General features: G+C 31.2%; 1 protein-coding gene across 19 annotated transcripts in view; it reads left to right on the top strand.

Moving 5' to 3' along the window:
• The window catches only part of LOC143252947 (uncharacterized), a 229,411-nt gene that overhangs the window by 28,954 nt on the left and 186,972 nt on the right, over positions 1-13,485 (top strand). For 12 of the 19 annotated variants that reach the window (XM_076505861.1, XM_076505859.1, XM_076505858.1 and 9 more), the window contains one exon: positions 12,939-13,031. The exons of the other annotated variants lie outside the window; for them this stretch is intronic. In XM_076505861.1, the coding sequence (XP_076361976.1) occupies positions 12,939-13,031 (93 nt within the window). The remainder of the gene's footprint in view (positions 1-12,938; positions 13,032-13,485) is intronic. 19 annotated transcript variants of the gene reach the window in all.

The following is a 13,485-nucleotide window of genomic DNA, read 5'->3' as shown; positions in this document are numbered from 1 at the left end:
GAATGTGATTATTATATGTTTTTATGAACTTTATTCAGTGTATATGTTTTACACCATAAACTTACAGTTTTGGAAGTTTCAAAATTAACTGGTTTGATATATAATTACTTAATAAGTCAGATGCTGTGAAAGCATCAGAAAGACTTTCAAAATGAAAAGTGGTTGTACTTGCTTAAAGCAGCAAAAGATTTAATAAAAGCATTGGATAATACTTTAACCCCCCATCAGCTCACCCTTGAAAAGTTATGTTATGGAATACCTGGGGTCCAACTGAATGCCAGCAAAAACTTACCATTATAATAGGCATTACAACTTTTATTAGAGTTAGCATGTAATGTGAACAACATAAAAATACATGTATTCAACAGGAAATATGTTGACAGATGAAGAAATTACAAAATTATGTTGTATCTAGTGTACAAATAAGTAGTATTAAACCGTTCCTTATAGAAACGGTGTATAAAAAAATGCAATTTTCATTGTACTTCTGTATTCAAGTCATTATCTACAAATATATGGTAAGATTACCACAATACTGAAAGTTTACATTGTGGGTTGCCTTAGGTCCAACCAAAACTCAATACAAATGTGTCCTGAAAATTGGTTATCAAACAAGGTTTATGTAAAATAGGACATTATAAGCAGTTGTCAAAGAGAACACTTGTTGAAAAGTGGAATATGCATACATGCTTACCACAATGATGCTATTAGCAAACAGATGAGATGATACTTTACTGCTTTGATGAATGAACCTCTACAACATGTGAAATAAAGGTTCACAAATGTGTTTTGTATGCTATATGGTAAATTGAATACACAGTGATGGCCAATGATAGTATGGGGTCTGCATAGACCCAGGTAAATATAAGATTATAGTTTCATACTCCATTTGCCTATTTCAATAGCAGTAGTGGCATATTGATCCAGGGTTTCTGCTTGATGATTACATAAATGGATGTAAATTTGTAATTCTTATATATATATATAAAAAAAAGTATATGTAACCAAGAAAGTCATTGGGGTCCATGTGGACCCCAAGTGTTGTGGTAAAGGTTAAAAGTTGTCTTACTAGAATTTACATTTTTTAAATATGTAATGTCTACTTTAGCTGATACTTAACAACATGTTTGTTATTAAAGCAGGAAGAAAATGTGAAAAGTATAAATAACACTCTTCCAGTTTAATTATACAGGTCTGTGAATTTAAACTTCATAAAAGTTGTTTTGATTTTAATAATGGATTTTCCATAATTCAGCTACATGAAGATTTCAAATATAATACAAAATGAGGATTTTTTACAAATCAGCTAGAACAAAAACTTACTTAGGTTAAATTTACAACAAATTTACCAAAAACATAAAAGAAAATGCTTGGATCATTTACAGGACATTTTGTTGCCATAGCAATGAATAAATAATATGAAAAAGAAAAGAAATAATGTGAAAGTACATGCACAAAAAAATACTGTTCAGAAATGCCATACAGCTTGTTTACCATTTATATTTTCAATGTAAACAAATAAATTTGACATCAAAATATAGCTAATAAATTAAATTTTGATATTATACAAGTTTTATATTTTTACTTTTATAAGAAAATATTTGAAAAAGTCCCCAGTGTTTCTTAGTATGAGAATTGATGTTTGCTTTCTGTTCTTTCCCTCTTCTCTAATTTATTTACCACCCCCTCCAATGGAATTTATTATAAAAATTACTTATTATAATATAGTTATTAGTCAGTCAAAGCATAAACAATTTTAGTTTCCAGTTAGGCCAGATGTAAAAATAGTTTTATTTGCTGTTACCCTGAACTGCTTTAAAATGTTGGTAGGTGAGTAAGTGTGTGTATGTATATGTTTTATTTTGTTTTTCAAATTGCATGTCAAAAAACTGTTTGAAGTAACTAGTTCTATGATCACTTAAAACGTGACACTTTAAACCATGAAAATAATTGCTGTGAACATTTCTTCTATGAAGAGAACTACAGAAATTTCACTTTCTTTCCCATCTTGCATTTGCTGGTCAATATTGACCTCGATTTAATGATGGTGAATTGACTGTTGTTGACAATTTTATGGTTTTTTCTTTTGATTCGTTTTACTTACCAAGTAAATTAAAAAGTACTTCCTTTCACCTGGATAAGTTTCCAGTCATAATTAATTTGTTTTTGGATTCAAATCCTCAATCCATGAAAACACTTTCTTGAGATGGATACACTTGTATTTACTATGTTTTTGATGTATGCTTGTCCAGAATAAATTCTTCCCTGATAGGTTGAGTATTAGTTTAGTATGATAGGTTCTGGGGATGAGATAAACCATGTTGTTTAACCTCAATGCATTGAAATTAATGAATAGTTTGAACAATTGCCAAATATTAAAAAAAAATTCTTTCAAGAAAGAAAACTTTTTCATCTAGCACTTTTCATCAGATCATACAAGTTTACAACAGCTTCAATATGCACTTCACAGCTAAATTTACAAAGACACAGTCTAGGTATATTTGACCATATTTCTTACTAACTTTATCTTGCTTGAACTACATTTTATTATAAATAGCAACTGAGGCTTAGAAGTTTCCCCACAAAGTGAGATATTATGATGTATTAATTCTTGAGGAAAATCTGGAAAATTCTAAGGCGTGATGCAGTAACACAACAATCACCAATTTATGACAACTGAACCACACAATGTATGATTTGCAGAATTATACAAACAAACCCATGATAAACTATCACTTCTAAAGATAATTGAATTTAACACTCATGTTATACTTATTGATGTATTGTGAGTATTGATGTGAGGGGTCGTGCTATAGAGCATATGCTCCTGAATCACAACCTGCCTCTCTTCAGTATTAGCTCTTACACTTACTTTCATGCACCCAGTCAGTCATTTACTGCTATAGATTTTTCTATCTTCTCCCCTTTGCTTTTCACTTGTTTTTCTTTGGAGGTTGACATCAATCCATGGGGTAGTGATCATTTTCCTATCATATTAAGAGAGATTGGTCATGGTCAGTGTCACCTGACCTGTGTGCCTCAGTGGAAGTTGGACCAGACCAACTGGCCCTCTTTCACTGCTCTCTCCGAACTTGGTCCTGCCATCTTATGTAAATCATTGATAGGTTATTGTGTAGCAGCAGTAACTAACTGTACTGTCCAAGCAGCTGCTCAATGTATCTCCAAAACCTCAACATCTTTCCCACGGCATCCCCGCCCTTGGTGGAATTCTGTTTGCTCTATAACATGGAAAGCTCAGAAATGTGCTTGGGATAAATTTCGTAGATATCCCATGCTTACAAACCGCATTGCATTTCAGCAAGCCCGTTTACAGGCTTGGCGAGTTAGATGTCAAAGCCAGAAGGAATCTTGGATTAAATATACCTCCAGCATTTCTTCAACCACCAGTTCAAAAGTCATATGGGACAAGATTTGGAAGGTGAGTGGATGGTTTTCTTTTGCCCCCTCTCTATCTTAATATTCAATGGCCAGGAAGTTGCTGATGCTCAGAGCATTGCCAGTAGGTTTGGTGAATGTTTCTCTCATGTTTCTAGCTCTTCAAACTCATCCCCTTCCTTCTAAGCTATTAAAACACAAGTTTAACATCTGCCTCTTTCCTCTTCAACTGATCACCTCTATGACTACAATCACCCTCTTACACTGGTGGAACTCAAACTTGCACTTCATCGGTCTGGCAATACATCAGTTGGACCTGATGATATACATTATGAGATGATATACCACCTTTCTCCTGCCTCTGTTACTATTCTCCTGGCTGTCTTTAACTGGATATGGCAGGAGAATGCCTTTCCTAGTGCTTGGTGCCAAACTATTTTACTCCCTACTCTTAAACCTGGGAAGGATCCAAAGATTTCTTTGAATTACCATCCAATTGCTTTGATGAGTTGTCTCAGTAAGACCTTAGAGAGGATAATTAATGCTCGTCTTGTTTGGTTTCTTGAATCAACCAACCTTCTCTCCCCCATTCGGTGTGGGTTCTGAAAACAACTCTTCATGATAGACCACTTAATTCACCTTCAAACATCTGTTAGAGAAGTGCCTTTTTGAAGCGATAACATCTAGTTTCAATTTTTTTTTTATTTAGAAAAAGCTTATGATATGGCATGGAGATATGGCATCTTGCAAGACCTTTACTCATATGGATTGTGTGGCAGTTTGCCACTTTTTGTCAAGCATTTTTTAATGAACTGCTGATTCTAGGTTTGTGTGGGCTCAACACTTTTCCATAGGAACTTGGAGTCCCCCAGGGCTGTGTTCTGAGTGTTGCACTTTTCATTATAAAGATTTAATGCCATTAGTGAACAGCTGCTCTCAACAGTTGCAAATGAGCTTTTTATTGATGACTTTCACATCTCATTTCATTCATCAAACATGGGGTTTATTGAGCAGCAGCTACAAACTGCAATCAATCATATACTTAAGTGGACCACAGCAAATGGTTTTCAACTTTCTCTCTCTAAAACTGTTTGTGTACATTTCTGACACTAGTGGGGTATTCATTCAGACCCAGAACTTCATACTGATGATGCTGTACTTCCTGTTGTCCCTGAGGCAAAGTTCTTAGGTCTTATATTTGACTGTAAATTAAACTTTATTTCCTTCTTGAGGAGCAGAGCAATACTCCATACTGAAAATTTATCATGATCTTATCCGATCCAAACTTGACTATGGGTCTATGGTTTATAGTTCTGCCAGAACCTCAGCACTGAAAATGCTGGATCCTCTCCACCATCAGGGGCCTTGGCTTTGCACTAGGGCCTTTCGTACTTCTCCTGTCCAAAGTTTGTATGTGGAGTCCCATGAACCTCCTCTGTATATTCGCAGTTTTCACCTGTCTCTTGTATATGCTTCCAAACTTTGCTCTTTACCACAGAATCCTACTTGGGGTTGTGTTTTCCATCCTCAGTGGGCCACACTTTTCTCTAATAGAAAATCTGCCATTGTTCCTTTTAGCCTTCGTATCTGGGCTCAATCAGAAAAATTGGATATATCTTTTGAATAGCATAGCAGAATCAACAGTTCAGCCTCTTCCACCATGGTTAATTATTACTATCCCCAGTCCAGTTTTTTTTTGGATACCAGGTCATGTTGGTATTTGTGGGAATGAGCTCGCTGACAGAGAGACAAAGTCCATCTGCTCTGGGTTTATCACCACTGGCCCTGTTCCATACATGGACTATGGTCCAGTTATCAAAACCTGACTGTACACCAGTTGGCAGTCAACCTGGAGTGAGCAACGAAATAAGTTTTCTTCAAATAAAGCCTTCTTTAGCTCTTTGGCCATCTTGTTCCTATGAAGATCAAAAGGGAGGAAGTAGTTGTGGCTAGGCTATGTATTGGTCAGTTTTTTTAACTCACCACTCCCTTTTATCTGGTACTGATGCACCAATGTGTGGTCTATATGGCTCTCAGGTCACAATCATACATATTTTATTATCAGGCCATCATTACAGCCAAGAACAACAATGTCATTTTAAACATTTTTAAGGTAGGTTTGCCCTTGACATTAGACAATGTCATAGGTGATACTGGCCTCTTCACTCATGTTTTTACATTTTGAACAAGAGGAGCCATTGGTCTTCTTAACTTAATTTAAAGTTTTTATTGGACTACACACTGTTTTAGCATGATTTCTTTTACACATTTTAATTTTTTTCGAACCTGTATCCAGGACTGGAAAGGCCAACTTCAGGTGACTGACAGCAAGTTTGAACTTAATGCTTTAGTCTTCCTGGCAGGTCTTACTTTTACATATTATATATATTTTTATGTTCATTTCCATATACCATTCGAGTATACTACATCTTGTTTGGCACAGATGGCCTAGTAGCTTTGTGCCAATAAACATACAATACCTACCTACCTACCATTCCAGAAAGAAGAAAAGTGTCATAGTTTAGAAAAAAAGAGGTAAGATAAAAAGTTTTTCAACAAAAATATCTGGACATTTATTTAGAAAGGTTTAAGGACTATAGGAATAAAATTTGAAAATTTTCATATTAAAAAGGTATTTTTAATCTTAACATTAAAATCAATTTACAATCAGAGCAGTCTGGTACCATGTAATTATGAGTAAAGATTTAGTTAAAAAGATATCATTGAAATTCTGTTTTTGTTTACAAAAGGCTTTTAAAGTTTATTGAAAGCTTGCGAAATTTCATGCCAATTAATTAAGTACTTTCAGAATCCTGGTGTGTATACTGCCATAGTTACATGGTAGTATCAAGATTGTATAAAATACATGAACAAGTTGTTATAAGGTTAATGCAGCAAAAAGATTTAAATTATTTGATCAACAATTTGAAATTATACACTGTAGAATTCCTGGTTATTCAGTGACTTTGTAGTATAATATATAAAAATGATGTGGCAAAGTTTAAAATTGTTACACTTAACTAAAGTATAATAGCTTGAAAATAATATTCAAGAGGGTATTATTCATAATTAATGCATTCTAATATTTGACAGTTTTACGTTTCAAGGAAATAACAAATACAATTTTAAGAATTTTAAGCAGACTGTCTAGTTTGCAAGCAACAAAGTCATAACTAAATCAAAAATTGTAAATCTAGTAGCACTGACCTAGACTTCACTAAGTCTAAAAGATGAGACTCATTATGCAGTCATCCACTCATTATGTGGTCATATGTCTATTATGCAGATAATGGCACAACTATTTTATCACATGAAACTTAGGACACTCCTCAAGTTATGTTATCTAGTAGTAAAAGTTAAACTTGTCATCCAATTTTTACAGTTGCATTTTATAGAATACTTTGATCATTATGGATTTTTAAAGGCCAAGTTCAAGGAATAAGTTGTTATGTACATCTTCTTAAGGTTCATTTCACCAACTTGTTTTTTAAAATTTTTGTCTTTAACTAGGAATAACACTATGCAACACAAATTTTGTTCCTGGATAATATGTGTTATTTCTTAATTGCTTATGTTGTAAAAGTACAGAAAATGGCCATTATTCCCTTCAAACTTTGCTTTTGTGACCTGGATTATGAAATTTAGAAATTAACCTATTTTTTATGTAAAAAAAGGCAAATTTGCACATTTTCATTGACATAAGGTCTGAATAAAACAACATATGAATCAAGATTTACATGTATTTATACTAAAGTTATACAAAAATGAACAAAAATGCTTTGAAGTGAGTAGTTTTTCAAGATTTGCAACTGTAATGCAAATCACTTTCATATATCACCCCCAAAATATAGTCTCTCATCATGTTTTTGTTATATGCTCCCAGGTCACAAAAGCAAAGTTTTAAGAGAAAAATAGGTCTTTTCCATTTACTTTAGGCATAAGCAATTGGGAAATAACACTTTCAGCCCAGGAACAAGAAAAAGTAAAAAATTTGTTACATAGTGTAATAGTTTATGTGTGCAACATCATTGGCTAGAAATTTCACATCTGCATCTAAATGTTAATTTTAGATTTATTCCATATCCATGGTGTATTAAATCACAGTACTAACAATTTGAGCTTAAATAGTTATTATTGTGTTTTAACCTGTATTGTATTGTATGCAATGTGTGGATAAAACTGAAAATTTTAGGCCAAGAAAGAATTAGCTTAGACACAGTGTTAGAAATAAACAAATTATTGTTTATTTAAAATTTCCTTTGGGCAAGTTAGAATTATCTTTCAAGTATGAAGTAAAATCCTGGGAAAGAAAATTTGTTTAATATAATAAGATTAACGTAATAATTAATAAGCACTTCTATGTGTCATTTAATTATTGTTTATCCTGCCAGATTTAAGAAAATGAAACTTTGGAAATTGAATTAAGAAAAACAGTTGAACAACACAAAGATTATTTGTATGATAAAGGCATTAAATATCCATATAATTTGTAAATTCTAAAAAAAAAGTACTTTGATGTTATGTTTATTTAAGACTGAACTCTGCAGATTAGATCTTATGTATAATTTCTTGTAAGCTTTCATTTTATGTTGCACAGTCTGCTATTAAAATGAGATGTTGCTTTTTTATATTAAACATATAATTGATGTAATGGAAATATGAAGTGATAAGAAAATTTACAGACCTATTCTCTTACTATGGGCATCCTTATGTGCACAGGTTATGAGGTTTTATTGAGTTACATTCAAAATGTAATTAAACCAATTTTTTTGTCATGACATGTTAATAAATGTAGCATTAAAACATAAATAATAATTCAAATGAATACAAATAACTTAATGCTAACTGAAAGCCTGTGAAATTTTTGTGAATATACATAAAAGATATTAGAAGTTATTGTATTTAAACTTAAACTTAAAGGTCAGTTTTGAGTTAATTTTGTTGGCATAATGAACAGATCCCATGGTGAGAGAGCTAAAGAGTACAGAATTTTTCATACAAGCTCTTGATTATTGTTACAATTGGAATTTTTTCTGGTTCACTGATTTCATTAAATGTTATGTTTTATTATCATTGATTGGAGTATGTTATATAATTGTTCTTTAGCTCACAGAAGGAGTTTTTAAGCATACATATCTTAGGAAAATACAAACCATGGGAAAAGAGTATACACAAATGGGCACTCATTTTAAAGTGGGAATAGAAATTACTTATGTATCATTCTTTTTATTTTATATTCATATGTCTTGTTTATTAAGTTTAACTTTGAATGAATACAAAAAGGTCATGTGGTTGGTAAAATTGACCAAGCTCATGTATCAAAGACATTATAGATTTGATTCTACCAATTTTTAATATTGTTTGTTTGTATCTTCACAAAAGCCCTTCAAAATAGAAAAGATGGAAAGCCTACAGAAAATTTGTCACTTTTTTTCATACCAGGGGAAATTCAGGACTTTTTGAAGTATTGTCTTATAAAATTAAGAACTTAAAACTATTACACTATAAATATATGGGTTATTAGCTACAATTTTATGTTATAATAATTGGTATAACGTAAATGAAAAGTACTTTAATAATATTTTAAATGTAAACCACAAAAACCTCATGACCTGAGCAGTAGATAATGCCCAGGCAGGTAGCGTTAATCTAAAAATGCTAAGACATTTGAACTACAAAAATGTTAAAGCTTGACTATTGTCAGTATTGCTAGTGAATCTGTAAAAGAATTTCAACTGAAAGTTTCAAAGAGGATGTTATTTACAAGCTCTTGATTATTGTTACAATTGGAATTTTGTCTGGTTCACTGATTTCATAAAATGTTATGTTTTATTAATGTTGATTGGAGTATGTTATATAATTGTTCTTTCACTCACAGAAAGAATTTTTAAGCATGTATAAGTTAGGAAAATAGAAACCATGGGAAAAGAGTATGCAAACATGTACAGAACTGCAAAGACAGTGCACCTTAGTGTGTAATTTAAATAGATTAGTGTTTAGACACATCTAAATTTGACTATTTCTTGTGAGAGGAAGAAGGTAATGTAGAAGAAATTCACCATTTAATACACTTTAAATGTAGATTTTGATTTACTATATTTGTAGCAAATTTCTTATTAACATGCTTTTTTAGCTTGTTGTTAACAAAGTGGGGAATTCCTGTGAATTAAAACGTTGAGAGGTTTTCTTCATCATGTATAGTTTAAACCATGCCAGTGAAGTTCTGATTATGTAGTAATAAACCTGCATAAATTATTTTTTGCACCATTAACTTATATTTAAAGGAACTAGATATTATCTTGTACTACAGAGGATTAATCTCATTTTATTTCAAGTCCTATAATATCTATTGGAAATATCATTGATTATACTCACTCCCATAGTCATAATTACACATCATTGTGCAAAACTACAATTTCTATTGTAACTAGTTTCTTTGAAGCAATGAAAAGAAAATCTTAGACCATAGAAATGCAAATCACTCTTATAAAATGCAGTTAACTATCTGTATAGATGCTTAAAAATATGTTTACCTGGAAAATAGGATTATTAGGTGGCCTGATGTATCTATATAATTGTATAAGGCTTAAATAATTGCTCTTTTAGATTAATTCTGGATGATTTTATCCTCAGAATGCTGAGATAATATAAGAGGTTGATGTTGCTATAAATGATATTCAAAAATTTACTTAAGGCCTAATTTGAAATTTGTATTTACATAATTTTTATACACCTAAAAGAGAGAGAAAATGACAACATTTTTGAAGGAATGGTGTGTTTGTTGTTCAAACTGTGAAAACCATAAAATTTACCCTCAGCAGCCATATTACTAACTTAAAATTGATTCAGTATTATTTCACTTGCTGTAGCAGTAAGTTCATACATTATATAAGGAAATATAATGGCAGATGAGGGCATGTTTATGATACAAGCTAAGAAGTATAGATGATGATGTATATGTGAATGAAAAGTTTAGTAACTAAATTATCTATGAAAAGCATGAATATGAAATGACAAAATGCTTGAAAGAAGATAATGCACAATATTATGTTCAGTTTGCACAGTTTGTTTTATTTAAACAAGCACAGATTTAAAAATTATTAATATTTAGGTAAACATTTTTTTTTTTTGCTAATCTCATCATGACCCTTTTTTGCATTTAAAATATGGTTTTACTGTCTATATTAAAAGAAAGAAAAATGTATAAATTTTTACATATTTTATTATTTCATTGTTTTTATTATGTTTGAGAATGAAAAATATGTTATTTCTTTGTATGTAATATTGCATGTTAATTTTTAACAAAATTGCTTCTATGGGACAAAACAGCTCTGATTAAGTAGTTAACAAGAAGTGTTCTTGAAGCTATTAATCATTCAATAAAATTAAATGTAGATGCACATTTAGTGTTATAGCTAAGCAGTTAGTAGAATTTAACTAGTTAATTATTGGATGCATTAATTATTTACTGTTAACTAAACATTATTCACATATAAGATTTGAGTATTTGGAATAATGAAAAATAGTAATAATTGGAAACATTAATTTTTTAGTTGTAATTTTGAACTGTTGATAACATATATGACATTAGCCAACCTAATTGATACTTGTAGGTAATCAATTATATCTCATACCTCTTGCTAGTACACATATTAAAGAGATTCAACAAATTTCTTTTCAAATTATATTGTTTATGATTAAACAAGTTTATTTGAATTGTGTGTTTCACATAAAACCTTTTATTAATAAATATGTTCAGTTAAACAGGAATGAGAACAAGATATAAACATAAAATTTAGAGAAGCATTTTCAAATTGTAGTTAGAAAATTTTGGTGACATTCTGGTTTAATATTACAACTATCTCTTTGTTCTGTATTTGTATTTTTTCATACTGAAAATTGTAGAGAAAAGAATATATTCTTATGAAGTAATTTATTGTTGGAGCAATGTACTGTAGTTATCAATAAATAAGCATTTTATTTTTTATGTTTATAAATGAGGAACCTTGCTGTTTTTAAATGACATGCTGTTATCCTGCCCTAATTTAGAATTTTAAGTACTTGTATTATACTGATTTGTGATTGTAATAATTGCATTTATAAATGTAGAGGTTGAGTACATTATATTAGAACAGTTTTGGAGCCTTAATAGGTTTTTATAATTTATGTTATCATGTCCAGGCAAGCTGTACATGAGAACCATGCATTGTAGTTTCCTTTGGAAAAGGCTATATTCTAAGGCTCTCACATCAAACACACCATTCCTCTCTGCAAGTTATTCATAATTCATCACGTGTATGAGAACAATGGTTTTCAAGTAGCCATTTTAACAGGTGATGCTTCTGGCTACTTGAATATTATATCTTTCTATAGATTAGAATGAATAATAAATACCTTTTTTATTTTCCATCTACTTGAGTTATGTGCTTCTTAAATGGATATGTCATTGAAGTAGGGGGAAGTTTTTAAGATTGTTAAATTGTGACTCCTACTGACATGAAAATATTAATGTTTTTTTGGCCATCCCAAGCTAATCCTATGTCCTCAGATGGAAATGCCAGAAATACCACTGCAAGACAGCAACTTGTGTAGATTTTCTAGAAGTCGAATTCATCTTGATAATGTTGTGTCCTGTTACATGGGATACTTTGACAGCTTTACTACTGACATTTGTATTAATGGATTCCCAACTGTTATAAAATAAAACACTTTACTTACCACAGCTGAGGTAATCCATTTTCGAATGATTCTGGTATCCTAGGTTGATCTGTATTCCTCTGTTTTCCATTAAGTACAAAAAATATCCTCTTCTTTAAAATTTGAAATGCTGATCTGAACAAATATTTATAATACAAATGTGTGAATATCTTTTAGCAGGAAGAACTGTTATGCAACCTTCCCAAATTCAGTTAATTTTCCGTCACATCACATTATCTACAAAGCCCTAGAGAATGTCAGAATTTAATTCTGATATATAAGAAGTTCCATCACAATTGTATATGATGGTTATCATGTGACTTGTTCATTTGAATTTTCAAAATCATTTTAATATAACATACTCAACTCTCTGTATATTTACTTAGAGGAGGAATGTTCATTGAACAATTCCTCTTTTCAGAACTTCTTTACAGTTTGTTTTATATTTAACTCTGTTAAACATATAAAAAAGATGTTTACATTGTTTAAACTTTTTCTCTTATTAATTAATATACAGTAGTGCTTAAATGGTTTTTCTTTTTCAACATTTTATCTACTGCATTTTTGTTTTAGAAAAAAAAACACCTGCAATTTTAATTCCTTTATTTGGGCTTGATTTTCACTAATGAACATTAAACTGCTTGTGGGAATCAGGTTGCAAGTAAAATATGTATTTTTCAAGCTATAACTCACAAACTAATTATCCAATATTGTTTAAATAAGATAGTAAAATGTCTTTAACATAGAATGGTTCTTAAAAGAGATTATAATGGTACAGCAGCAGGGTGGGTGCTGCACTGTGGCATGGGTTGATCTTGTCTCCTGTTCATACCTCCTTGGTACAGGTGATGAAATTGAAGATACTGCCCTGTTCGGAAAACCCACCCACGCTACTCATGTGTATCTACCATATTACGAGGGTCAAAAGTTGCAAACGCGTAAGTTGATCTCCAGTCACCCTCCCTCCCTTCCTGCCTTCCTGCTGGTGTGCCGGAATATATATATCTTTAAACAACTGGTATTTATGCTTTCGCTTTGGTTCTTTTTGGGTGCTTTTGTAGTGCTTGCGGTGATAGATTGCTTTCAGTTTATCTAAGTTTGGTATTTGTTTGACATTCCTTTGTGTCAAGAGTTAGTTGAATATTGATACCTTGTAAAGTTAGATTACATTTTGAAACATTCATATGAGAAGGTATTTGCTTCAAACAACTCTACTAAAACTAGATTTTTTCCTTTCTGAATGGAGAATAAATTTGCATTATGTCAACCTAACTATATTAAAACATAGAGAAAAAAATTCAAAATTAAAATTATTTAAGATTGAATATATATATCCAACATCATTCACTTTGTATCACTTTAATATATCAGTAAAAAGTAACATTTTAAGTT

The sequence above is a fragment of the Tachypleus tridentatus genome, chromosome 6 (genome assembly GCF_004210375.1).
Source record: "Tachypleus tridentatus isolate NWPU-2018 chromosome 6, ASM421037v1, whole genome shotgun sequence".
Classification (NCBI taxonomy): Eukaryota; Metazoa; Arthropoda; class Merostomata; order Xiphosura; family Limulidae; genus Tachypleus; species Tachypleus tridentatus.
Note: the sequence above shows the minus strand (reverse complement) of the source record. Positions and strands in the feature narration are given on the sequence as shown.